This window comes from Staurois parvus, unplaced genomic scaffold (assembly GCF_062004578.1).
Source record: "Staurois parvus isolate SC_StPar_1 unplaced genomic scaffold, SC_StPar_1.0 ptg000154l, whole genome shotgun sequence".
Classification (NCBI taxonomy): Eukaryota; Metazoa; Chordata; class Amphibia; order Anura; family Ranidae; genus Staurois; species Staurois parvus.
Genome location: NW_028317950.1, coordinates 20,269,926 through 20,295,871, shown reverse-complemented (window position 1 = coordinate 20,295,871; position 25,946 = coordinate 20,269,926). Strand labels below are relative to the sequence as shown.

The 25,946-nt window shown below is 42.1% G+C and overlaps 1 protein-coding gene across 3 annotated transcripts in view; it reads right to left on the bottom strand.

Moving 5' to 3' along the window:
* The window catches only part of LRSAM1 (leucine rich repeat and sterile alpha motif containing 1), a 107,046-nt gene that overhangs the window by 59,266 nt on the left and 21,834 nt on the right, over window positions 1–25,946 (bottom strand). For all 3 annotated transcript variants that reach the window (XM_089675185.1, XM_089675188.1, XM_089675187.1), the window contains exons 5-7: window positions 15,578–15,655; window positions 14,344–14,412; window positions 13,824–13,908 (exon numbers count right to left, since the gene is read on the bottom strand). In XM_089675185.1, coding sequence (XP_089531311.1) covers window positions 13,824–13,908; window positions 14,344–14,412; window positions 15,578–15,655 — 232 coding nt within the window. The remainder of the gene's footprint in view (window positions 1–13,823; window positions 13,909–14,343; window positions 14,413–15,577; window positions 15,656–25,946) is intronic.

Sequence of the window (25,946 nt, the reverse complement as noted above, 5' to 3'; positions counted from 1 at the left end):
CGGTCGAGGTCTAATGCTACGTGTTGTTGGGGGTGCTAGCGAGTCTAGAGTGGCTGACAGCGAGTTATTATAAACAGTAGTGGCCAGGTCAGGGCAGGACAGGGCAAGGATGCTGTCGTAAAGTTGGTCAGCTGCAGAGTGGAAAGGGGCAGGGTTCAAGTTGCGGAGGTTTCTGCTGGTGATAGTTTGACGTTTGGAGGGATAGGTGTTTGAGGACGAGGAGACGGAGAAGGTAATGAGGTTGTGATCAGAGAGAGGAAAGGGGTGTTTGTGAGGTTGTTGGGAGTGCAGAGATGAGAGAAGACAAGGTCTAGGGTGTTCCCGTCGGAGTGGGTGGTGGACTGCATACACTGTGCGAGTGCAAAAGAAGAGGTGGAGGAGTTGGGATGTAGCCGGGTTATCGATGTTGATAGGGATGTTGAAGTCTCCAAGGATGATGGTGGGTAGCTTGGAGGAGAGAAAGAAGGGAAGCCAGGCGGAGAAGTCATCGAGAAAGAAGTACACGGGTCCAGGAGGCCGATAGATTACTGCAATCCTCAGAGAGATTGGAAAGAATAGCCGGATGCAGTGGGTCTCGAAAGAAGAGAAGGATAGAGAGGGAGGGTTTGGGAGTACTTGGAAGGTGCTCTGAGGTGACAGGAGCATACCAACCCCACCACCTTTCCGACCGCTGGGTCTGGGTGAGTGGGTCCAGATGAGACCTCCATAAGAGAGTGCCGCAGGGGAGGCAGAGTCAGTAGCTTGGATCCAGGTTTCAGTGATCACTAGGAGGTTAAGGGAGCGGGAGACAAAGCGGTCATGGATGGCGGTAAGTTTGTTGCAAACCGATCGGGCGTTCCAGAGTGCACATGAAAACGGGAGGGTGGTTTTGGGGAGCAAAGGGACAGGTATTAGATTGAGGGGGTTGCGGCAGGTCATGGAAGAAAGAGGATGCCTTGTGTGTGGGCGAGGTAGTGGAGGACCAGGGTTCGGGGAGATGTCCCCAGAAGTTAGGAGAAGAAGAAGGGTGAGAAAGGTGGCATGGGAGCGGGATGTACATGAGCGCGTATGTCTACCAGTGATGGCATTCGGGTCAGTGGGAGAGTGGAATATCAAGAGGAGGTGATGAGAGCCGTAGTAGGGAGATGGAAACAGTGAAGATGAGATGTACAGTTGTTTGGGTGGAGCAGAGAGAAAAGAGATTTTAGGAACGGAGGAGAGGAGTATGAGGAGGAGGAGTAGAGGAGGCATTTTAGGAAGGTATATGAAGTGGTGGTCAGGTGTGGTGGAATGTTTCTCAGGGTGCTTGATTGCAGATAGTCCAACGTACAGTACAGTATCTCGTTGTATCTTCCTGCAGCTAGAGTTCTCGTGCTTAGGTTCAAGATGGGTTGAGTTCAGTTAGATAACTTGTGGCCAAGGGTAGTACTGGCCCCAGGGGATCCATGGCGCCAGGCGCCGGTGCAGGGGGGTAGTAGCATGGTTGTAATCAAGCTACAGGTTCCAGTTTGTGCAAGTCCCAGATTGTAGGATGAAGTTTGGTTTGAGGAGATGAGGGGTGGACATCAGCTGTAGAAGTGTTTCCCAGGTGGTAGAGATGAGATTTAGTAAAAGGTTGTGAGGGGTAGGCATCCGCTGTGGGAGTTGGGTGTAGTAGGGGCTAAGGGACCACGGAAACAGCAGTCGGGCCCTCTCCCACGCTGGCTGTACTCACAGGGGGTAGACAGATGGGCTTCAGGTCCGGGCAGGGGCGCGTCGTTGTAGGCGGTGGTAGGCCTCACCAGGCCGAGATCATCTGCTGGGCTCAACTGCGTGGAAATAGGCCCTCTTCGGTTCACGCTTTCAGGTGTGGATGGGGATGTGCGGGTGAAGCTCCTTTAGGCCAGCTGCAGGCTCCCCTCGGATGTCGGGGGGGGGGGGGGGGTGTGCCGTGGTAGGCCGCAGCAGGCCCTGCCAGGCCAGGTGCAGTGGTAGTGTGGTAGTTCTCGGCCTAGGAGTGTGGTAGGCCTCGGCCTAGGCAAATAGCAAGTAACCACGTTGGTATGCTGCTGCCCTAGACTAAATCACTTATTTGTCCACCACTGGAAATTATTAGGTGTAAGACCTGGATTAAAAGGCAGGGTTATTTAATATGGGGACCAAGGGACCATAAGGAGATTGAAAATTATATCTCATGCATGCTGAGACGGTCTCAAAGGCCAAAAGAGAATGACAGGCATAAAATCTTAGGTCTAACCATGCTGGGTAACCACATAGGATGATCTACTCTTTTCAGGACGCAAGAAAATGTTTCTATTGACATCAATGCGGGAGTCGGTTGTATCAAATGGAATTTGATTAGTTGCATCAAATGGAATTTGATAAGTTGCAACAATTGAGCCACATGGAAGTATTTGAACAAATCAGGTACTCCCAAACCTCCTCTTGGCTTAGGAGTATGTAATGTTCTTTTGTATTTCAATAATTTTATTAATTTTACACATTTTAAACAAGAAAGAACTGAAGCAAAAGGCACACCCCCATACAGGGGCTGTCAATGGCACAGAAAATTTTAAAAATACAGTGAAACCAAAAGGCAGATCTTTACCGCCGCACAAAAAACAGACAAAGACAAAAAGAAAAGAAAAGAAAGAAAAAGAAGGCAAGACCAACAGCAGGGATCCGGGAACGCCTAATATCGATAAACAACCTAGACCCAGACTAGCCGGCCTACACCTAATGTTCTTTTGATCACTCTTATCTCCCCATATACATTTTAATACCTTATTTTGAAAGACTTAGGTCATGACTAGAAATCCCTATCAGTAAAGTCCTAAACAAGTAGAAGATTCTAGGCAGAACTATCTTCACAGAATAAATTCTGACAAACCACAATTGTTTTTGCATAATGGAGGGTAATTCCTTTGGTGTAGGTAAGGAAGGGTGCCAGTCACCCATTTAAAATTGAAAACATCCCTGAACATTGAGAAGGGTCTGGGCTTCCAAGGAAATGTTCAATGCCTGAAATTTGGATTGGTTTACTTTAAAGTGTTACTAAACCCACAACAGTAAAATCAGTCTGTATATGCAGTAAAACATGCTTGTTATACTCACTGTGGAACCTAAGGGGTTAATCCTTTGCATTGTGTAAAAACGCTGTTTGATCCTGACTTTTCTGATCCTCCCCTTCTTCCAGTGTCCCCCTCCTGATTCCTGATAAGACATATCATGTGGAGACATTCTGCACATGCTCAGTTTGGTGTGTATTGCTAGAGAGGTTTTTATTTTTCTTGGGAGAGTGCATGTGATCAGCACAGGGCCAATCAGCACTATCCAGAAAGAGGTCAGGGGTTCTGCATCCTCCCACAGCAGAATGAAAACACCTCCTACAAGTTTTAACATGTGTTCAGCTGGACACTGATAGAAGTCACAAGACAGCTCTAACTGATGATGAGAAAAGGTGTATAGCAGGTTATATTTATTGAAATAATTGCAATTCAATGTTCTGTGTACTGTGGAAGACCAGATATAGTATATGCAGGGTCCTGGGTTTAGTAACACTTTAAGGCCCAATAGTGTGGAAAACTGTTGCAAGGTAATAAGTAGATTCTGAATGGTTATAATGGGGGAAGAGATTAACATGAGGATATCATCAGCGAAAAGCACACAATTATGTTCCTATCCCTCATACACATTGCCCTTGTTATCTGGGTGGCTTCTAATCTTAATTGCCAGGGATTCCAGAACTAGTATAAATAGAACTGGAGATAGTGGGCATCTTTACTGTGAAGCGCTGTCCAATCAACTTTGCTGCATTTGGCTGAATCTGGGCTGACAGTATATCTGTAAACACTGCAGAATTCATCCGGCTGCTTCTGTCTTCTGTCACATCATCAATAAAACCAATGACCCAGTGCTACTGGAAGCCATGCATGCCCCTGCCATCACACTGCCTCCACCATGTTTTACAGGTGATGTTGTGCGCTTTGGATCATGAGCTGTTCCAAGCCTTCTCCACAATTTTTCCTTCCCGCCATTCTGGTACAGATTAATTTCATTAAGTTTCATCCATCCAAAGAATGCTTTTCCAGAACTGGTCTGGCTTTTTTAGATATTTTTTGGCAAGGTCTAATCTGGCTTTTCTATTCTTCAGGCTTATGAATGGTTTGAACCTTGTGGTGAACCCTCTGTATTTGCTCTTGTGAAGTCTTCTCTTGATTGTAGACTTTGACAATGATATGCCCACCTCCTGGAGAGTGTCCTTCACTTGTCCAAATGTTGTGAATGGGTTTTTCTTTACCACAGAGAGGATCCTGCGATCATCCACCACTGTTGTCTTCCGTGGACGTCCATGCATTTTTATGTTGCTGAGCTCACCAGTGTGTTCTTCTTTCCTCAGAATGTACAAAACTGTTGATTTGGCCACTCCTAACGTTGCTGCTATCTCTCTGATTGATTTATTTTGTTTTTGAAGCCTTACAATGGCCTGTTTCACTTGCATGGACAGCTCCTTTGAATGTATGATGTAGGTTCACAGCAATAGATTCCAAATGCAAATGCCACACTTAGAATCAACTCCAGACCTTTTACCTGCTTAATTGATGAAGAAAAGGAGTAGTCCACACCTGGCCACAAAACAGCTTTTGATTCAATTGTCCAATTACTTTTGGTCTCTTGAAAAATGGGGGTGGCTACTCTTAAGAGCTGTAATTCCTAAACCCTTCCTCCAATTTGGTTATAAATACCCACAAATTAAACCAAAGAGTATGCACTTTCAGCCCATATCCATTATATAACTATAGTTTGAATATGTTTTGCTAAAAACCTGAAAAAACTAAAATTGTGCCTGTGTCCAAATATATATGGACCTATCTGTATATCATGGATTTGCTGTGTGGATGTAATCATTATTATACGGAACGGTAAAAGGGATCAGTTTGAGGACTTTTTGAATTACTTTGAAAAGCAATATTGTCAACATGATGTAGACTGCTTGTTATGATGGATGAGAAGCATCATTTTGGACCTAAAATTAAAAGGAAATGATTTCATAATATGTGGATATAGAAAGGATATAACATCCAATACTCTCCTCCACCAGAAAAGTTATTTTCCATCACATGTAAAAAGAGCAGTCCCTAATGGCCAATTTATTTATTTCAGAAGTAATAATATGCAAGAAATGGCTCTCCAATATCCTTAAATCTAAAGCAAAGGTTTATTGGGCCATTTCACGAACATTTAACTTCTTACCAACCGCAGATAGCCGAATGACGGCTACACTGTGGCCGGCTAGTTCTGGGAGGGCGTCATATGACGTCCTCCCAAAACGCACTCTCCTGCGCGCCCCTGGGGGCTCGCATCCGGCGATCTCCATGATCGCTGTGTCCTACGGACACAGCTGATCACGTGATGTGGTAAAAGGCCAAACACAGCGGCCTTTTACCACGTGATCAGCCATGACCAATGACACGCTGATCACCGGGAAATGCAATTGCCGGTTCTCGGCTGCACTTTCTTCACACTGTCAGAGCGCGAGGAAAGTACTGCTGAGAACCGGCAGTTGTCAGAGCAGGTATTGGCACCAATCATCAGGGCACTGATGATCAGTGCCCTGATGATCAGTGCCCAGCAGTTCCGCCCACCTGTGCCCAGCAGTGCTGCACACTAGTGCCCAGCGGTGCCACTCAGCAGTGCACCCACCTGTGCCCAGCAGTGCCACCTACCTGTGCCCAGAAGTGCCACCCACCTGTGCCCAGCAGTGCCACCCACCTGTGCCCAGCAGTGCCACCCACCTGTGCCCATCAATGCAGTGCTGCCAGTCAGTGCCCAGCGGTTGTGCCAGTCAATGCCTAGCAGTGCCGCCAGTCAGTGCCCAGCAGTGATGCCAGTCAGTGCCACCTATCAGTGCTGTATATCAGTACCCATCATCAGTGCAGCCTATCAGTGACACCTATCAGTGACACCTCATTAGTGCTGCCTATCAGTGCCGCCTATCCGTGCCACCTCATTAGTGCTGCCTATCAGTGCCGCCCATCAGTGCCGCCCATCAGTGCTGCCTCATCAAATGCACATCAGTGAAGGAGAAAAATTACCTGTTTGAAAAATTTTATAATAGAAAAATTTTATAATAAAAACAAAAGAAAAAAATTTTTTTCACAAATTTTTTGCAATTTTTTTGTTTACAGCGCAAAAAGTAAAGCGCCCAGCGGCGATTAAATACCACCAAAAGAAAGCTCTATTTGTGAGAAAAAAATGATAAAAATTTCTTATGGGTACAATCTTGCATGACCGCGCAATTGTCAATCAAAGTGCGACAGTGCTAAAAGCTGAAAATTGGCCTGGTAAAGAAGGGGCTATAAGTGCCCGGTAGGCAAGTGGTTAAATAGATACATTTTCAACTGTATTTCTCCATGAGAACCTTTTTGCTGCCTGTAAACTGATTGCACGCACCTGGATTCAGACTACCTCCCCAACCTTCAACGCATGCCTACATGAGATCACCACCACTCTTCCACTTAAAAAGTTTATATATGACCATTATACAGCTAGGTACTAAAAAAAAAAAAAAAAAAAAAACACTTTGGAACCAATGGATAATACACCCAGAAACCTGTCCTTCCCTCTCTGCACCATCATAATGCAACACATATGGGAAACCTTTTTTTCTTGTATTCCAGATAAAACTGAAGAAATGCCACATGAACTAAGGATATTGATGCTACTCTTTTGTCAGGTTGTGGGGTCTGGGTCACCACTTTCAAATATGTATCTGTATTCAGTTATATTATTAATAATAGTCATCTGAAGCCTGTATAACCTCTAATGATCACTGTACATGAGTACTATGTATGTCATATGATTGTTGTAATCTTATTTGGATAATTAGTTAATAAATCTTTTATTAGATTTATTAGATGACCCAATGTGAAAAATAATATGCAAGAGGATGTTTTTTTTCAACAGGCAGTAAAACTCAGTCAAAGGTTCGAGAAGAGAGATAATGGCAGGGATGTGATAAAACAGGCTTATTTGAAAGCATGCAGCCAGGATAGAAAGGGTTTAATGAAGAATATGAGACAAAAGAAAAAGAGAAGGATCAATTCTCTTTTTTTTCTTAATTCTCTTCAATGGGAAGAATTAAAGTATTAAAAAGAACTGGCATATAGTTCAGCCGAATGAAGTATTAAGCAGAAAATTGCCCAATGGTTGCATTTAGAAAGTGTAAGACAAGGATTATTTGGCGAGGAGTAAAATTTTAATTTTAAAAGAAGAAAAACTTGGTTGTCAAAAATGCATCATAAAGAGAACTATTGTTGTGGCTCTTTCACTGTATGCCCCTATATGATGAAACTAAATCCGATGACTTAGGCGAATACATGAAATGCATTCAAGAATTGATAACTTGTCGCACAAGATACTGTATATGGTCTATTGTATAATGTGCCCTTGTAGCTATTAGGTAAAACGATTCGAATATTGAAGGAGCACATTCAAGAACGTTTGAGATCAATTGAAAATGGAACAGAATCAGAAAGTTTTATTAATTATATTATGGAAAGACAAAATGGGTATGTAAAAGCAGTGAAAGTTATGGGAGTGAAAATTATTTAAGTGAGGTATCAACGAGGTGATTGTGTGAAAATGCTTTTACAGGAAGAAGCCAAACTAAATGCAGTTACTAATGTAGGAGGTCTTTTTAGTCTAAATTAAATAACTGAATGTGTTCCTGTAGTGACATTTTGGGTCGATGGGCTATACATGTGGCTTGCAGCAATGCTGTTTATTGCTGCTGTATATGTGACTTGTAGCAATGCAACAGTGCTTGTGACAGTGCTTGCTGTGGCTATTAGCAGGACTTGTGGCAGTGCTTATTGTGGTCAGGGATAATCTCAGGCATATTCAGATCCTAGTCTGAACCTGGCTGGGTTATCTTGCCAGAAAACTGCCACTATGCACCATCAATCATAAGCGGGCGAGTCATTCCCCACCCTGCAGCCACATGTATACATGCCACTGGTATGTATGCAGCTTCAAGCAGGGAATGCCTCTGCTGCTTATGACTGGTGGTGTGCAGTGTCAACTTTCTGGCAGGATAGCCCAGGCGAGTTCGGACTAGGATCTGAACACACCTGAACTAATCCATAATTGTGGCTATATATATGGCTTGTAGCAGTACTTCTAATAGTGTTTGTGATGGCTGTATATGTGGCTTATAACAGTGTCTCCAACAGTGCTGGTACCAGTGCTTGTCATGCTGTATATGTGGCTAGTAGCAGTGCTTGCAGAAGCCTTTCCATACTAAGAAAAACATCCAGTTGCCAGAGTGGATGATATTCAAGAGATGGAGGACCTTACAGCAGCTCTCGAAGACAAAAACTCTGATCAAAACCAAAAAATATTATTGGAATGACTTTATATTGTCCTCTAGATACCAACAGTTATTTGGTTAATTTTGGCTAAAGCCGGCAGGTACCTGGATTTGCTACTGGTAATAGCTGATTTTCAGTTTAGTCCTCTCTTCTCTTTCCCTTCATCTTGTCCCCTTTTTCTTTTTTCTTCTCCCCCATTACTGATAGTTTCCCTTGAGAAGATTGCCACGTAGCTCTCTCTAGCTTTCCCATAATTTGTTTTCCTGTCTCTATCTGATCCAGGGTACCCCCTCGGGCACCCTATGCTTGCCCTTTTCCTGTATCCAAAAGTTGGAAAGGCTGGGTAACATCATGCTTTTGCATATTGTACCACATTGTACAATATATGACTTGATATTTCACCCATTCAGTCATTCTTTCTTGCTAGTCATCTATTTTTCATGAGATGCTTGTTTGAATTTTGGTTCACATTGTCCTTGATGGCTTTTGACCCTCATATATGTGAATTTAAATGTGTCTGTCTGTTAAGATGCATAACCTTTATAATAAAGAAAAAAAAAAAAAAGAAAAACATCCAAGCCCAGTACAGTTTGCAAAAACCTACATCAAGTCTGCCAACAGCATATGGGAATACGTGTTATGGTCAGATAAGACCAAAATTGAACTTTGTAAGTTTGGCACAAAACCAACACTACATGTTACCAAACCCCCCCCAAAAGAAACCCCGCCATACGCACAATGAAGCATGGTGGTGGCAGCATTGTGCTTTGGAGCTGTTTTTCTGCTTTCAATAAGTTTTATAGAATACATGATGAAACCAAAACAAATGTACAAAAATAACCAACATATAAAAGAATTTCAGAGTGCTGCTGTAAATCATAAGAGACAGTACTGGTGAATGAACTAAAGCTCTATGAATATGGCACAGTGCATGCAAAGTTTACAGTAACTATACACATTTTATGAAAAGAGGATATTTGGGAGAGGGAAGGTAAAGGGGGGGAGGGTTAAGGGGAAAAGTGTAAATTATTTGTTAACTGTAAATGTGGAGACACTCTGGAATTGGATGTGAGAGTCACGGAGGATAGGCAGGAAACATAGTAACCAAGGTCTCCCAAATTGGAGGGCCGAAAGAGAAGGAAGGAAAGAAACAGATCAGGATTAAGAGAGAAATAGGAGAAATGGAGAATGTAGGGGACACCCTGACCAGAAACTCAGGGCTGTCAATGTCTATAGTGGTGTGTAGCTTTCCGGGGACGCATGGAGGGATGAGCATATTGTATCCATGGGGCCCACGTTTTTAGAAAACTTTTTATGTGTGTCTAAAAGAATGCTAGTAAGCTTTTCAGTAATAAAGTTGTCTAAGTGGCGTTGGGCCTCCACGAAGGAGACAAACTGGTATTTCCAGGCTTTTGCGATAGTTTGTTTCACCGCTAGCAGAATGTAAGGTTGCCATTTTGAATTGGGATCTGATGAGACCTCAAGGTTTTATTGGGACTGGTTTTCTTCAGCTGGGTTTGGGGTTTTAGTCAAGGTGGAGGGACTTACAAACAGTACCAAATATCAGTCAATAATAATAATTGTTGTTATTATTATTAGTCAGGCCTCTGTTAAAAAGCTGAAGATGGAGAGGAATTTCACCTTTTAGTACAACAGTGACTCAAAGCATACCTTCAAATCAACATAGGAATGGCTTCACCAGAAGAAGATCAAAGTTTTGGAAAGGTGCAGCCACAGTCCAGACCCAAATCCAATCTAAAATCTGTGGGGTGACCTGAAGAGGGCTGTGCACAGGAAAATGTCACAATCTGACAGACTTGGAGCATTTTTGCAAGGAAAAGTGGGCAAAGATTCCCAAGTCAAGATCTGCCATGCTGATAAGTTTCCTACCCCAAAAGACTGAATGTTGTCATAAAATAAAAAGGTGCTTCAACAAAGTATTAGTTTAAGAATATGCATATTTGTGCAACCACATTACTGTAAGTTATTTTTTATTTTTATTTTTTCTTTCCACTGTGAGTGAAGATAGTTCCAACTGCCTTGAAAAATAGTGCACTTTGCACGAGAAGCATTCATTAGCTGGATGGGTTTTAATTGTTTTTAGCCTTTGGAATTTATGATTAACTAGTTCAGCATTGGATCAATTTTTTTTTTTCATTTTGATGTAAAATGATATGTACCGTATTTTTCGCTCCATAAGACGCACTTTTTCCCCCCAAAAAAGGGGGGAAAATGTCACTGCGTCTTATGGAGCGAATATAAAGCGGCCGGTCTGGTATTTCTGCCGCCACCATGTCAGAATACCGGGCCGGCCGCTCAGCTGTTCTCTCCTGCAGGGCCTTACCTGTTCCTCGCTCCAGCGCTGCACAGTCTTCCCGCGCTGGCTTCTGTGACAGCCGGGTGCCCACTGCGCATGTGCTGCGCTTTGTGAATGATCCGGTGTCTTCTGGGACACATGACAGGTCCCAGAAGGCGCTGGGCCATTCACAAAGCGCAGCGCTTCTCGCGCATGCGCAGTGGGCACCCGGCTGTCACAGAAGCCGGCCCGGGAAGAAGAGGGAAGGACAACTCCTCGGAAGTGGGAGCGGGTACCTGTCAAATTCAGGTACCCGCTCCCCCTCCCTCCCCAAAGGTCAGCAGTCTCTGGTCATTCCCTGCACTGTCTACAGTCTCTGGTCATTCCCTGCACTGTCTACAGTCTCTGGTCATTCCCTGCACTGTCTACAGTCTCTGGTCATTCCCTGCACTGTCTACAGTCTCTGGTCATTCCCTGCACTGTCTACAGTCTCTGGTCATTCCCTGCACTGTCTACAGTCTCTGGTCATCCCCTGTACTGTCTGCAGTCTCTGGTCATCCCCTGTACTGTCTGCAGTCTCTGGTCATCCCCTGCACTGTCTGCAGTCTCTGGTCATCCCCTGCACTGTCTGCAGTCTCTGGTCATCCCCTGCACTGTCTGCAGTCTCTGGTCATCCCCTGCACTGTCTGCAGTCTCTGGTCATTCCCTGTACTATGTCCGCAGTCTCTGGTCATCCCCTGCACTGTGTCCGCAGTCTCTGCTCATCTCCTGTACTGTGTCCGCAGTCTCTGGTCATCTCCTGTACTGTGTCCGCAGTCTCTGGTCATCTCCTGTACTGTGTCCGCAGTCTCTGGTCATCTCCTGTACTGTGTCCGCAGTCTCTGGTCATCTCCTGTACTGTGTCCGCAGTCTCTGGTCATCTCCTGTACTGTGTCCGCAGTCTCTGGTCATCCCCTGTACTGTGTCCGCAGTCTCTGGTCATCCCCTGTACTGTGTCCGCAGTCTCTGGTCATCCTCTGTACTGTGTCCGCAGTCTCTGGTCATCCCCTGTACTGTGTCCGCAGTCTCTGGTCATCCCCTGCACTGTGTCCGCAGTCTCTGGTCATCTCCTGTACTGTGTCCGCAGTCTCTGGTCATCCCCTGTACTGTGTCTGCAGTCTCTGGTCATCTCCTGTACTATGTCTGCAGTCTCTGGTCATCTCCTGTACTGTGTCCGCAGTCTCTGGTCATCTCCTGTACTGTGTCCGCAGTCTCTGGTCATCTCCTGTACTGTGTCCGCAGTCTCTGGTCATCTCCTGTACTGTGTCCGCAGTCTCTGGTCATCCCCTCATCCCCTGTACTGTGTCTGCAGTCCATTGGTTCAGAATATTTTTTTTTCTTGTTTTTCGCCTCTAAAACCTAGGTGCGTCTTATGGTCAGGTGCGTCTTATGGAGCGAAAAATACGGTACATTTCATGTAAAAATCTTCATTTTTGGACACAAAAATACCTATCCCCCCCCCAGAACATTATATATTTTCTGAAAGCAGAGGCCTTGTAGAATAAAAAGATGATAGATGTAATTTTTCATATTGCATGAAATTTGCACAACTGTTTATCAAACTCAAATTTTCAGAAAAAAATATATTAAAAATAATTCAAATGCAAACACACACCAGAAGAAGATGAAGTTGCGTCAAGATACCAAACGTGTTAAGTCTTAAATTTGCATGCGCCTGTGATATCGCAAGAAACCACGATACCCAAAAATCTCCATACGTGACGCTTTCAAAGCCTTTACAGCTAATCAGTTTAGACTTAACCGGAAGCTCTTGTGTTAGAATTATTTCTCTCAATCTGACGTTTGTGCTAATGTCTCATCTGTGTGCTAAAACCGTGGTTTACAAACACGAGCACACCCTGGGCTTGCACTTGCGGTTGTGTGTGGGGCAAGAGGGGTTACGGTAATTTTTAAAATACATTTTATTATAATTTGCTTTATTGCTAGCACAATGGGTTAATAACTTCCCCCTCCCCATGTGATATCATTGAATACATTTTGGCCAAAATTTAGGAAGAAATTTTATTGTTAAAATTTTTTTATTGGATATGTTTTATAGCAAAAAGTCAAAAATATATTTTTTTTTTTCAAAATTGTCAGCCTTTTTTGTTTATAGTGCAAAAAATAAAAACCGCAGAGGTGATCAAATACCACTGAAAGAAAGCTCTATTTGTGGGGAAAAAAATTACATAAATTTAATTTATGTACAGCGTTGTGTGACCGTGCAATTGTCAGTTAAAGTAACACTGCGACATATTGCAAAAAATTACCTGGTCAGGAAGGGGGGTAAATCTTCCAGAGAGCAAGTGGTAAAAGCCAGGATGTTTCCCCAGCCAGGACCGACTGAGTGACATCAGCTGACAGTGGGCTTCAGTCCAGGTGAAAATGGGTCATAGAAGTGCAGAACGAACTGCACTCCTGTGATCCACAGACATACGGCCAAAAGAGTTTTGGCTGTACTTCTCCTTTAAGGGTATAATAGACCCGCAGTGACTCCCCTACCTTCACAGCATCTAACCGAGCACAGATCTGCTCAGATAGATGCTCCCCTGGCTGTGCCATCCAGGAAATGGAGAATCTGAAACCGGAAGTGACAAAATCATCATCGCTTACTGTTTCTTTCAGTACAGGGGAGATTGAGGCATGGATGTGCCTTGGTCTCCCCCTGCGCTTCATCCTGAAGTTGGCAGTTGTGATCCTATGCTACTGGTAAGAGAAGCAGAGCACATGAGGGAGAGCCCCATTACTTTCACTTTCAAGCCAAGAGATGACTGAACAAAAATGGGTACAGGCTGATAGCTGCTTAAGGGTGCACTCTTTGGACGTACGTAGTACATCCAAAGAGCTGAACTAGTTAAATAAAGAAGAGTGAGATGCCATGATTTTGTGTTCATAAATTGCTGTAAATAACAAGTAACAACCTTGGCTGTAACTTTTTTATCAACATTACATTAAAATGTTTCAGTTTAAAATGTGTAGCTTGCTAGAATGATATTCAAAATACAATCCAGGAATGGTTCTGCATACTCCTACTTCATGTCAAGATTTGTATCATGGTGGGTCTTGATAATGCCAACTTTTTTTTCCCCACAAACAAAGCTGTAGGATACCCCGAAACTCTTTATGGTAAGATGTTTACAAGGATGTAAAAAACTTGCCTTTCACATTAAGGGTTTGAAGCTGGACGAGGTCCCCAATGGAGTCAGGGAGTGTCCTTAAGGCATTGCGTTCTACGTTCAGCACCTGAAAATGAAAGACATGAACAATGGTTTCCCAATACACAAGGCTAAGAAGCCAAAGGATATAATAAGTAAGCCGATTATTAATGTGAAAGATGCAGTCAAATATAACAACCAATCAGAATCAGTTTTTTGATGTTAAGACTATTGATGAACAGTTGAATTCTGATTTGTTACCTTAAGTTACTGTATTGAGCATAGCCTCATTGAACCCAATGCCATTTGTTTTCTTTTTAACTCTTGCTCTACCTTATCAAATGTGCCTTTTTTCTGCCTAATTCATAGAAGAACATGACTTATTTCAATGCAGCACACAGATTTCTGTACCCCAAGGATGGCACTCCATATGTGTTTCTAAATGCCAGTGTAGATATATACGTTAACCAAGGTGCCCCATATTCCATTGGCCCAATAATCAAATTTTAAGTGTCTTCTTTACCCGTAAAGATGTAAGCTGACCAATGTCAGCAGGAAGAGATGAAATCTGGTTGTCATGGAGATCAAGAACCTAAAATAAAACAAGCATAGTTTTGCATGAGAGAAACAAACTGGCAGAAACTTAGACTTTCTGTAGTGTCTGGGTACACGACCATTAGAAAATGTATTCACAAAGAAATCTACTACTCACACACTTATTTAGGACTTCCATCAGGCTGCTCCCATTCGGTGTAAAATCTTTTCACATATCAGGCTTTTTCCAACCCTCCATGACTTTAAATGTTTCCTCAAATGCCATAGCCTTGATCTACGAATTCTCTTTCACCAGATGATATTCATTTATTTCCCTCATAACAAATGTGTAATCTAGAACACAACTGCCACAGCCATAACACCCTCACTGTAGGGGTTTCCTTTCTGTAATCTCTTTAGAGCACTGATTGTTTTAGAAGTATTATCTGTATGTATAAATATATGTAGTTTTATGTGTATGAGTTTGAAAACCAGAGTGTAGTTTCATAAAATTGTGGCACACAACTCTTTTTAGTACCAAAGTCATAGCTTTTTTTTTTTTCTAAAGAGTAGGTAAGGGTTAAACCTCTCCTACCTCCCGACATCACGTTAGGGGATTTTCCTTCATCTCAGGAAATGATAAAGAATTTCTCTAAAGTGAATGTAATTCCCATGTTAGACAGTTGTCACAGGTTTCCCCATTAATCATTTTCCCCTCACTTCTTGGTCTGGTGGAAGCTCAAAATGTTTAGATTTCTCTTCACATTTTGTTCATCGTCAATGGTCACCAGGACAAATTAGAGTTGAATCTCCCCAGTGGGAACTCAGACAGCAATAAATAACTTGACAAGGGGTCTAACATTTCACTATCCTATCCAAAACTAACTAAAAAAAAAAAAAAAAAAAAAGATTGCCTTTACATACACTTTAACCTGAACCTAAGCCTTACTGCTAGTCAAAACTTACACTAAACAAAAGGGATAGAAGCAGAGATGACAGATGTGTTTGAAAGTGTGTCAGCTATGATTAATTCATTAAGTTATCTGCACCAAAACGTCCATCACAATTAAATTATCCGCTTGTACTGCATGTCTTTAATTTATGCATTCTGTGAACTCTGACTCAACCAAAGTGACTTGTAGGACTGACCTCCCACCTCTGAGGACCTGCCCAACATCAAGAACAGAAAACACTGAGCTAGTAGACTAAAAATACACACTTACCTTAAGGGTTGCTAGATCAAGAATTTGGCATGATTTGGGCACCAAGTGAGTTAAGAAGTTGCTGTGAAGAATCAAAACCTGCAACAACAAATGAATTAGACTTTAAATTACATAACTGTACTGCTCACCATATACATATGAGGATTGATTTACTAAAGCAGTAGGGTATGTTTATAAAATAGTTTTCTAAGCTTGGTAAATAAGGTTTAAGATCAACCCCATGGATAAGCAAACAATAGACCACAAATTCTTCTTTGTAATTAATAATATATACCAGCATAAATTACAGTGATCATTTTTTCGCTTGATAATTCTGGGCTTCAGAGGTCAGCCGCATCAGCAGGCACGATGCAAGCAGAACCGGAGCCATTAGTGGAGTGTGAGCTTGGGGCACCTGGACAGTGGGACTGTCCCCCACTTCTAGAATCAGGCATGTTACAGTCAAGGTGGTAAGGCAAGGTAGCTCATTGCATGTAGCAGGTCCCCCAGGTATTCACAAAGCCAACTGTTGTTAACAGGTGTAGGGTCAGATGGCCACAGCTAGCCAAGTCACTGTATGTGGGCAGCAGGAATGGAGTGAAGATCGGAGTTTGATATGGTTCTTGCAAGCAGGAGCAGCAGTGGGAAGGCGATCCCTCAATGCTGCAGGTGAGACAGTAAGCACAGAACACAAGTCACTCAACCCAGCAGAGGATGACAGTGCTCAATCACTCAGCACTAACCTTTTCCAACTAAATCCAACAGAAAATTTTAAACCGTTCCGCAATCCAGTATCATGATGGCTACCAGTGCTCAGCCTGATCATCTTTCTCACTAAGCGAGTCTTCAGAGACAAGGCTAGCACTGACGCAATGCCACCTTACCCAGACCTGGAAAGAGCTCTGCGACTATCTTGTTATCAGTCCTGGAAAAGTGCCTTAAAGTGTTTATAAGGGCAAAAACGTTTGGTTTTTTTTTCTACTTTAAACGCATTCTCTGCCTTAAGGTACAAAACCTTTCAAATGTTGCTCACCCAGCCCCCCCTTTAAATACTTACCTGAGCCTGATCTTGATCCAGCACTGTAACTGTCTGCAGTAGCTCTTCTGCCCTCTTTCCCTTCTCAAAGGAGACTTTGAGCTATTGGCTCCTGCTGCTGTCAGTCAAATCCTGTGAGGAGGAAGCGGAGCATAGGGCTGAGCCTCACTGTGTGTGTCTATAGACACCCACAACCTTGTTCACGATCGAGCCTGTACAAGTACCCCCCATAGCAAGCAGCTTGCTTTGAGGGCACTTGGAGAAGAGAAGAAGCCAAGATCGCCAGCGAGGGACCCCAAGGGAGGAGGTTTGGGGTTGCTCTGTGGAAAATTATTGCAAAGAGCAGGTAAGTATACCATGTTTGTTATTTTGAGAGAAAAAAATTAACCCATAAGTGGAGTGCACTACCTGGGGATGCATTTTTTTGCATTGCACATTTAGGCTGAATATATGATTTTTACAGAAAAGGCGGATAACTGCACAATGACATAATACAAAGCATCTTATTTACTGATCCATAAAATAAGATGTACAGGAGATGAACAAAGACTTCCAACATGTTTTACACATGCAGTCGCTTAGTCAGTAATGTTATGATGGCATAAGCAGACACTCCCAGCTAGTGGTCATTTTCAGAAACTCACTGGAATGCTCTTTATAAGAATTAGAAAGTAAAAAGCAACAAAACATAAAACTTACTTTGATAAAAATGTTCTATCTGTCCTCACTTGTGTGGCAGAAATGGCTGTTCATACAGTATCTCACAGAAGTGAGTACACCCCTCACATTTTTGTAAATATTTTATTCTATCTTTTCATGTGACAACACTGAAGAAATGACACTTTGCTACAATGTGACGTAGTGAGTGTACAGCTTCTATAACAGTGTAAATGTGCTGTCCCCTCAAAATAACTCAACACACAGCCATTAATGTATAAACCACTGGCAACGAAAATGAGTACACCCCTATGTGAAAATATCCAAATTGGGCCCAATTAGCTCTTTTTCCTCCCCGGTGTCATGTGACTCCTTAGGGTTACAAGGTCTCAGGTGTGAATGGGGAGCAGGTGTATTAAATTTGGTGTTATTGTTCTCACTCTCTCATACTGGTCACTGGAAGTTCAACATGGTAACTCATGGCAAAGAACTCTCTGAGGATCTGAAAAAAGAATTGTTGCTCTATATAAAGATGGCTTAGGCTATAAGAAGATTGCCAAGACCCTGAAACTGAGCTGCAGCATGGTGGCCAAGACCATACAGTGGTTTAACAGGACAGGTTCCACTCAGAACAGACCTCGCCATGGTCGATAAAACAAGTTGAGTGCATGCGCTCAGCATCCTATCCAGAGGTTGTCTTTGGGAAAAAGACGTATGAGTGCTGCCAGCATTGCTGCAGAGGTTGAAGGGGTGGAGGGTGAGCCTGTCAGTGCTCAGACCATACGCTGCACACTGCATCAAATTGGTCTGCATGGCTGTTGTCCCAGAAGGAAGCCTCTTCTAAAGATGATGCACAAGAGAGCCTGCAAACAGTTTGTTGAAGACAAGCAGACTAAGGACATGGATTACTGGAACCATGAACTGTGGTCTGATGATACCAAGATAAACTTATTTGGTTCAGATGGTGTCAAGCGTGTGTGATGGCAACCAGGTGAGGAGTACAAAGACGAGTGTGTTTTACCTACAGTCAAGCATGTTGGTTGGAGTGTCATGGTCTAGGGCTGCATGAGTGCTGCCAGCACTGGGGAGCTACAGTTCATTGAGGGAACCGTGAAGGCCAACATGTACTGTGACATACTGAAGCAGAGAAAGATCCCCTCCCTTCGGAGACTGGGCTGCAGGACAGTATTCCAACATGATAACGACCCCAAACACACCTCCAAGATGACCACTGCCTTGCTAAAGAAGCTGAAGGTAAAGGTGATGGACTGGCCAAGCATGTCTCCAGACCTAAGCCCTATTGAGCATCTGTGGGACATCCTCAAACGGAAGGTGGAGGAGCGCAAGGTCTCTAACATCCACCAGCTCCGTGATGTCGTCATGGAGGAGTGGAAGAGGACTCCAGTGGCAACCTGTGAAGCTCTGGTAAACTCCATGCCCAAGAGGGTGAAGGCAGTACTGGAAAATAATTGTGGCCACACAAAATATTGACACTTTGGGCCCAATTTGGACACTTTCACTTAGGGGTGTACTCACTTTTGTTGCCAGCGGTTTAGACATTAATGGCTTTGTGTTGAGTTATTTTGAGGGGACAGCAAGTTTACACTGTTATACAAGCTGTACACTCACTACTTTACATTGTAGCAAAGTGTCATTTCTTCAGTGTTGTCACATGAAACGATATAATAAAATATTTACAAAAATGTGAGGGGTGGACTCACTTCTGTGAGATACAGTATATCCACATATACACTACATGATTCCTGAATCAGCTAAGAAGGGTGGGGATTAAAAAAAAGAAAATGTTTTTTACTTTTTTATGTTTAAAGGACATAAACTATCTAATCACCAATAGTTCCCAAATTTCTATCATCATGAGTTCACTTTAAATTAAACAAAAATGCAATATTCAATGCTATATGCAAGGATTCTCTGTTGACGCTGTGATTGACATGTCCTATGGCAGGCAGTAACAGTTCAAGGTGACTCCACTGACTAGTTTGTTGGCCAGACATATAGGGGCTTAATTTGCGTATAGGTCAGCTATAGCAACCAATAAAAAACATGGTGGAACCAGAGGCTATCCCAAAGTGAACAATTATGGAGATGGCCGAACAAAAGAAATCTTAGAACAAATATGTCAAGGGTAAACATTTTTTTGTACAGGTAACGTTTATAGGACACTATAATCTTGATAGAAATGTTTCTTTTTTTTTTTTTTTACCAACGACATAAAATTATTTTTTTATATAGATGTTTAATTAAACATTTAAGGGTGTTTCCATGACACATCCCCAAAGCACTCTGGGATTTCTAAAGAGAGTGCAGTCTCCTTTCAGGCTGTGTCTGTTTGAAACACAGAATTAGGGACCTTTCCCCTCTCTTTCATTCATTAAAGGCCAAGTTCACCTTTTGTAAAAGAAAAAAAAAAAAAAATTATATATATATATATATATATATATATATATATATATATATGTGCATGATTTTACAGGCAAAATGTGTGCATTTATTATTTTTTTAACTAAAGAGCCTGCAAAGCATTGCACCTGTGATCGACAGATTGCAGGTACAATGAGAGGCTCCTGCAGACACTCAGTAAAGCTATCTGCAAACAGTTACTGAAAAGCTGGAAGAATCTGGTAAACGCTCTCTTGTTCACTGAGAACTACAATCTGTGGTGGCAGACAGGACTTGTAGTTCATTCATTTACAGGACTCAATCAATGTAAAGAGCAGCTGTGTGGGCGGAGCCCCACACAGCCATGCTGTTTTTAAATTATGACATCGGGTGCGGGAAGATAATCCCACGTCTACTGCCACAGTGGGGGATCGGTAGGGTGCACGGCTGCTGTATTAGTAATTTGCTACACTCTGAATATGGGTAACAGGTAACTTAAAATAAACTGATTCTTTAAGAACAGAAAGGTATGGGAAATCTATCCAAGTGACACGCAGACTACAGCAATACACGTTTTCAGTAAAAGAGGAAGGGTTAGAAACTCTATAAGATTTTCATTGCAGACTGTATCCCTGTTGTAGACATTTCCCTTCACTTCCATTAGCAACAGGAAGTGATAGGAAGTATAGCAAGTGGAGGAACAGATTACAAAAAAAACCAAACACTTTTTTTTTTACAAAAAAGGGAAAGGGTTAGAACCTTTGGCAGGCCTTATTGCAGTCTGTATCACTATTGGGGAGATTCAGCCTCACTTCTGTTAGGAAAAGAAAATGAATACTACTTTCAATGTCTTCCTGTCCCAATGGCAAACTCTCCTTTCATTCCTTGTTGGGTTGTGACAGAGAGAAAAGGTGACAACTCCCCAATGGTGTTAAGGACAGAAATAACTTGACAAAAATGTTTATAATTCCAAAAAGTGTTTGGGCTGGAGTTGGGCTTTAAAACTGCAGTGGCTTATTGTTCTTTCGTAGGTACTCTATTATAATATACTTCTGTTTGTCGATTCTTTACTGAGAGAAAGCCAACTGGAAAGATAAAAGTATTATTAATTTATTGGCAAACAAAGATTACAAGAGATCAAAGAGGATGATCATGCTGTGAGCTGGAGTGTACAGTTTTTGGGAAGTTCAAAGGACAGCTATCATCAAACAACTAAAAGCTTAGATGAATAAATTTGGCAGCAATTTTTACATACCAAAAAAATTCACAACCTAATGCACCTGCTCCAGTGATCCCCCTAGTCCTGTTTGTTGTATGGTTGCATATCATCAGGAGGGTGACCTTATTTTTCAGAGGTTTCAATTCTGCAGACTGACCATAAATGTATTTTTTTCTAACAGAATTCTCCATCCAAACTAAACAACCCTGGTGGGTGACTCTCCCAATGTAGCTATTATATTCTGACAGCCAGCACAGCTGGATGAAAAGAATTAAAGTTGCAAGTGCAGTACGCTCCACCAGTGTTATTGTGTTTAAAGCTGCTCCAACAGGTAAAAAGCAGACAGACTCTGGATTAACCCAGAATAACTCTAGGACTGGAAGAAATGCCTGTTGAATAAATAAACCCCCACAGGCTCAGTCTCCACACAAAATGACAGGCAATGTGAGTCGGTGAGTCTCCAGAGTGCTGGAGGGTGGAGTGCACTTGGACACCAGGTTGAGTGATTTATGTGACGTGTATGTTGGAATTTTATGAACTAAATGTATGTAAAATTCACTTTGGGACTCTTAACATCGATGCAGCGGACTGCACTTACAGCTTTGATTCTTGTTTCATCTTTGCTAATTATATTACGTCCAGCAAGTCAGCCGCCACATCCCTCACAACAGATAACTCATCAGTCAGATAAAAGGTAAGCAAAGGGCCGCATCCATCCCACAGGCTGCGGTTTGGAAACTACTGCTCTAGTTCAAGAGTTGGCAACCCCTGGCACGCGACTGAATTGGCTGTAATTGACAGCTCCCATCCTGGGCTTTCAATTACAAAGCTTAACCCACCCTCCTCCCAGATAAGTGAAACCACGCCAGCAGCTTAGGAAGTCTGTACACCTGCCAGACTGTCAGAAAGATCACACACCATTACACAGCGGTACCCTCATCCTTATTCTCATTGTTTTGTAAAGTGCCAAGGTACACTGTGTGGAACTGACCTGAGGTCTGAAGTTTATGGATTCGGGGATGATTTTTTGTCAGATGTGTATGGACTGAGCCTGATTATAGGACATTGGAAGTATATGGATTAGGGCTAATCTGAAGGCTAAAGTAAAGGGTTTAGGGTTGATAAAAGATCTGAAGAAAAAGAAACTGGGTCTGATCTGAGGTCTGTGGGCATGTTAGCTCTGTAATTCATATTAATTTCCTGTCTCATCTAGGATCCCAGAAAGCAGTCTACAGGGCATATGCCTACATTAAACAACACCTTCACTCTTCCATGACTGAACCCTGCAGCAGGTATATATAACTCCTGCATTTATGAAGGTACAGTGTCTGGGGTTGATCTGAGGTCTGAAGTAGCAGAAATTGGTGTTAATCTGAAATTCTGCAGGAGCGGAAATTTTGCCGATCCAGGATCTGAAGCAGCAGAAATCAGAAGCAGATCATCTAATTCTGTACTACATGCACACTCACTGAGAATGAACTTGGCTCTTTCATGGAGCTCTTTTCTGAGCCTTCATGTGTCAGACCAAGAACCTGCAAGTGTCCTATGGGAGCGCCAGTGCTTGAGCTGTGAATTCTGCTCCTGTGATAGTTACAATATTGCAATTAATCTGATCTGTCCCAGAAGTGCTGCTAGAGAAGAGGAAGAGCAGAGATTTTAAATCCCTCCACCCTTGAACCACCTGCGGGGAAGCTGACAGCTCAGCAAACAACGCAGGTAAGTACAGTGGGGACCGGGTGTTAGCCCATCTTTTTATTTTTTCCGCAGATGTGAACTAACCCTTTAAAAAAGACACCTGACAACAACTCATCCATCAGTAATATTTTTTTGTTTGAAAATTCAACACAAATGACAAGAGCAAGTGATGATAAAGTGTGAAAAAGATCAGAGGCAAAGATAGTTGCTATGGCTAAGAAGCCACACACAATTACTGAGACAGTCCTATTACCAGCATGCACAGCAATTGTCAATAAAATGCTAGGCCCACAAGCAGCAAAAGAAATTGCCATAGTTCTGCTGTCTTAGGCTCCATGTACACTGCAGCACTCAAGTTTAGGAGCTTTTCTGCATTTTTTTCAGCAGCCCCTGAACTCTCCCTAACGTTTTCCTGTGTGTCCATGTACACATAGTCGTTTACAGGCAGTTGAGTTTACAGTCATTTTTTTGAACGCACCAAACTTGCGTTTAGGAGTAGACTTTGTCAGCGTTTCACATACCAAACGCTTGTAAGCGCGGTTAACCTCATTTGGAAAAATTTTTTAACTCTTCCATTTCCAGATGCTGTCCAGAGCCTTTTTTCATCATGAAAAATGCATGCAAAGCGTTTTCCCGGTACTCACCTGGTATACCTTACTTTGAGGTTTCACATGAAAGAAAATATGTTAGATACTGCTGCAATAATTTCTGCACACAAATGAGCTGGAACACATCCAAACACCGCAAAAAAAAAAAAAAAAAGACAGCTAATCTCAACAAATACTGCTCTCTCTGCTTCTACTCTCTCTATATCTCTCAAACAGTCTGAAATAGTTAACAATTTACCATTTTCCAGTGCATTCTGGGCATTTGGGAGGCACATAAACATTGCATATTTTATTCTGTAATGTGTTCTGTTTAGAATTACACTAAAATTAAGATTCTGGTACAAAGCACTGAAAAGTTATTTACAAATGAAATTAATTGATTTTGCTCTTTTTTCAGTGTGAAACGTTTCATTATGTGTTAAAGGTGTAAAATATTAATGAACAAAGCAAACAAAAATAAATAAAAAGGTTTAATTAATAATAGTTTTTAAAATAGAAATGAACAAAAAAAATCAACATGAAAATAATAAATGGAGAAGGAAAATAAGGAGGTAATTAAGGCTGATTACAGTACATTAAGGGTTAATAAGGGGTTAAACAGAGGAACATTTATTTATTTTGGGGAAAAAAACCTTTTTTTTTTTTACTTCACAGGTTGGTTTTAACTGACTTCATCTGCAGATGAAGTTCATCCCTTTGATCTGTAGATGAATAAACAGAAAGATACAAAAATGAAACAATGTTTCTTTTTATCTTTACGTTTTAGTGGCTGAGCAACCACTTGCCCTCCAGAGAATTTACCCCCCTTCCTGAGCAGGCCATTTTTTGTGATACGGCGCTGCATTACTTTAACTGACAATTGCGTGGTTATGCTACGCTGTACATAAATTAAAATTATATCCTTTGTTCCCACAAATAGAGATTTTTTTTGGTGGTATTTGATCACCTCTGTGTTATTTATTTTTTGCGGTATAAACAAAAAAAGACCAACAATTTTGAAAAAAATATATATTTTTGACTTTATGCTATAAAAGATATCCAATAAAGAAATGTGAAAAATCAAATTTCGTCATAAATTTAGGCCAAAATGTATTCTGCTACATTTGAATTAGATATTCCTTGTGAGCCACTTGTTATAGTTATATGAGGTTCGCTGACATCAAACACATCCTCTAACCATGTGTGTATATAGTACCAAAAATAAATCAAGTGAATGTCGCGCCCCTATTCCATATCAAGTTATTGCAAATATGAAGGGAGGGGCTACGACGTCACTCAGCACCCGTGGACGGCGAGTATACACTCTGTGCGGCGCACACAGTGATCTGAATTGATTCTAACAAAAGCGTTTTTATACTAGATTTAATGTGAGTGCATTTGGGCACAAAATAAAGCATTTGAAACCTTAAAAGGATAAGGCACTATCTTTATATTTCTTTCCTACTGAGGAACATCTAAGGAGGAGGTAAAGAGTATCAGGAGAGAGAGATCCCTGCAGGGATACTGGCAAAAGAGGAAAGGAGCACTGGGAAACATTTGAGAGATACCCACCACTCTTCAAATGGTGCAACACAGGATTCAAAGCTCCATGTGTGAACGAAAAGCGCAGTAAGCCTTCTATAGGCTGACAAGGAGGTGAGCGCATAACCTAATCTTAATAAGGAATCACAGGAAATTGCAATTATTTATTTTGAATCACAATATTGGGATTTGTCTTTTTTTTTCATCACCAGAGATGTTTTTTTGCTGTATCCACCATATATGTTTTTCTGATCACATCTTGTTTTTGGGACTATCACTATTCAGTTATCACTAAAAAATATTATGTTTCATAAGAATTTTTTTAATTTGCTTTATTGATAAATTGTGTTGGTTCATATTTGCAATAACTTGATATGGAATAGGGGCGCGACATTCACTTGATTCATTTTTGGTATTCTGCTACGTCTTTACAAAAAAAATTCCAATACGTGTAAATTAATTGGTTTACGTGAAAGTTATAGCGTCTGCAAATGGCGGTATATATAGTAGAATTTACATTTTTTTTTTTTATACTAGTAATGGTGGTGATCAGCGACTTTTTGCGGGACTGCGGCGGGCATTCTGACACTGGGTGGGAACTAACTGCCACAAGACATCCCCAGTGACACTAATAGTGATCAGTGCTAATAAAAAGCACTGACACTGTAATGATGACACCAGGCAGAAAGGGATTAACATCTGGGGCGATCAAAGGGTTAACTGTGTGCTGTGTACGTTTCACATTATGTGCTGTGTTTTACTACGAAGACACGCTGCTTTGCATTTCTCTGCTGTGCAGAGAAATACAAAGCAGCATGTCCTTGCTGACAGGAGAGAGACCTGTGTTGTGTATACACAGGTTTCTCCCTGTCAGATTTCCCCGACGATCACCGAGTGCTAGTGGGGAATTGCCGGCCGGGACCCGGTGATTGACATCTCTAGTCTTCAATAGTGGTGCGGGTAGGGTGACACGTGCACCCTACCCAGTAATGCAAATCACGTATATAAACACGTGACATTGCGCAGCCCTGCCGCCCTGTAGCAGCACTTCTACTATAGGGCAGCAGATAAATATTGTCAGGCTGGTTTTGTTTTGTTTTTTTTTTTGACAGCTCCAATTGCCTGACTTGTTTACACTTCACCTGTCAGCGGGGAACCCCGCTGACAGCTGAATGAGTCATCGGTTGATAAGGACGCAGCGGCCCCGCTCCTTAAGAACCACTGTTCAACAGGTAAAAAGTTTTGGGCATAAAA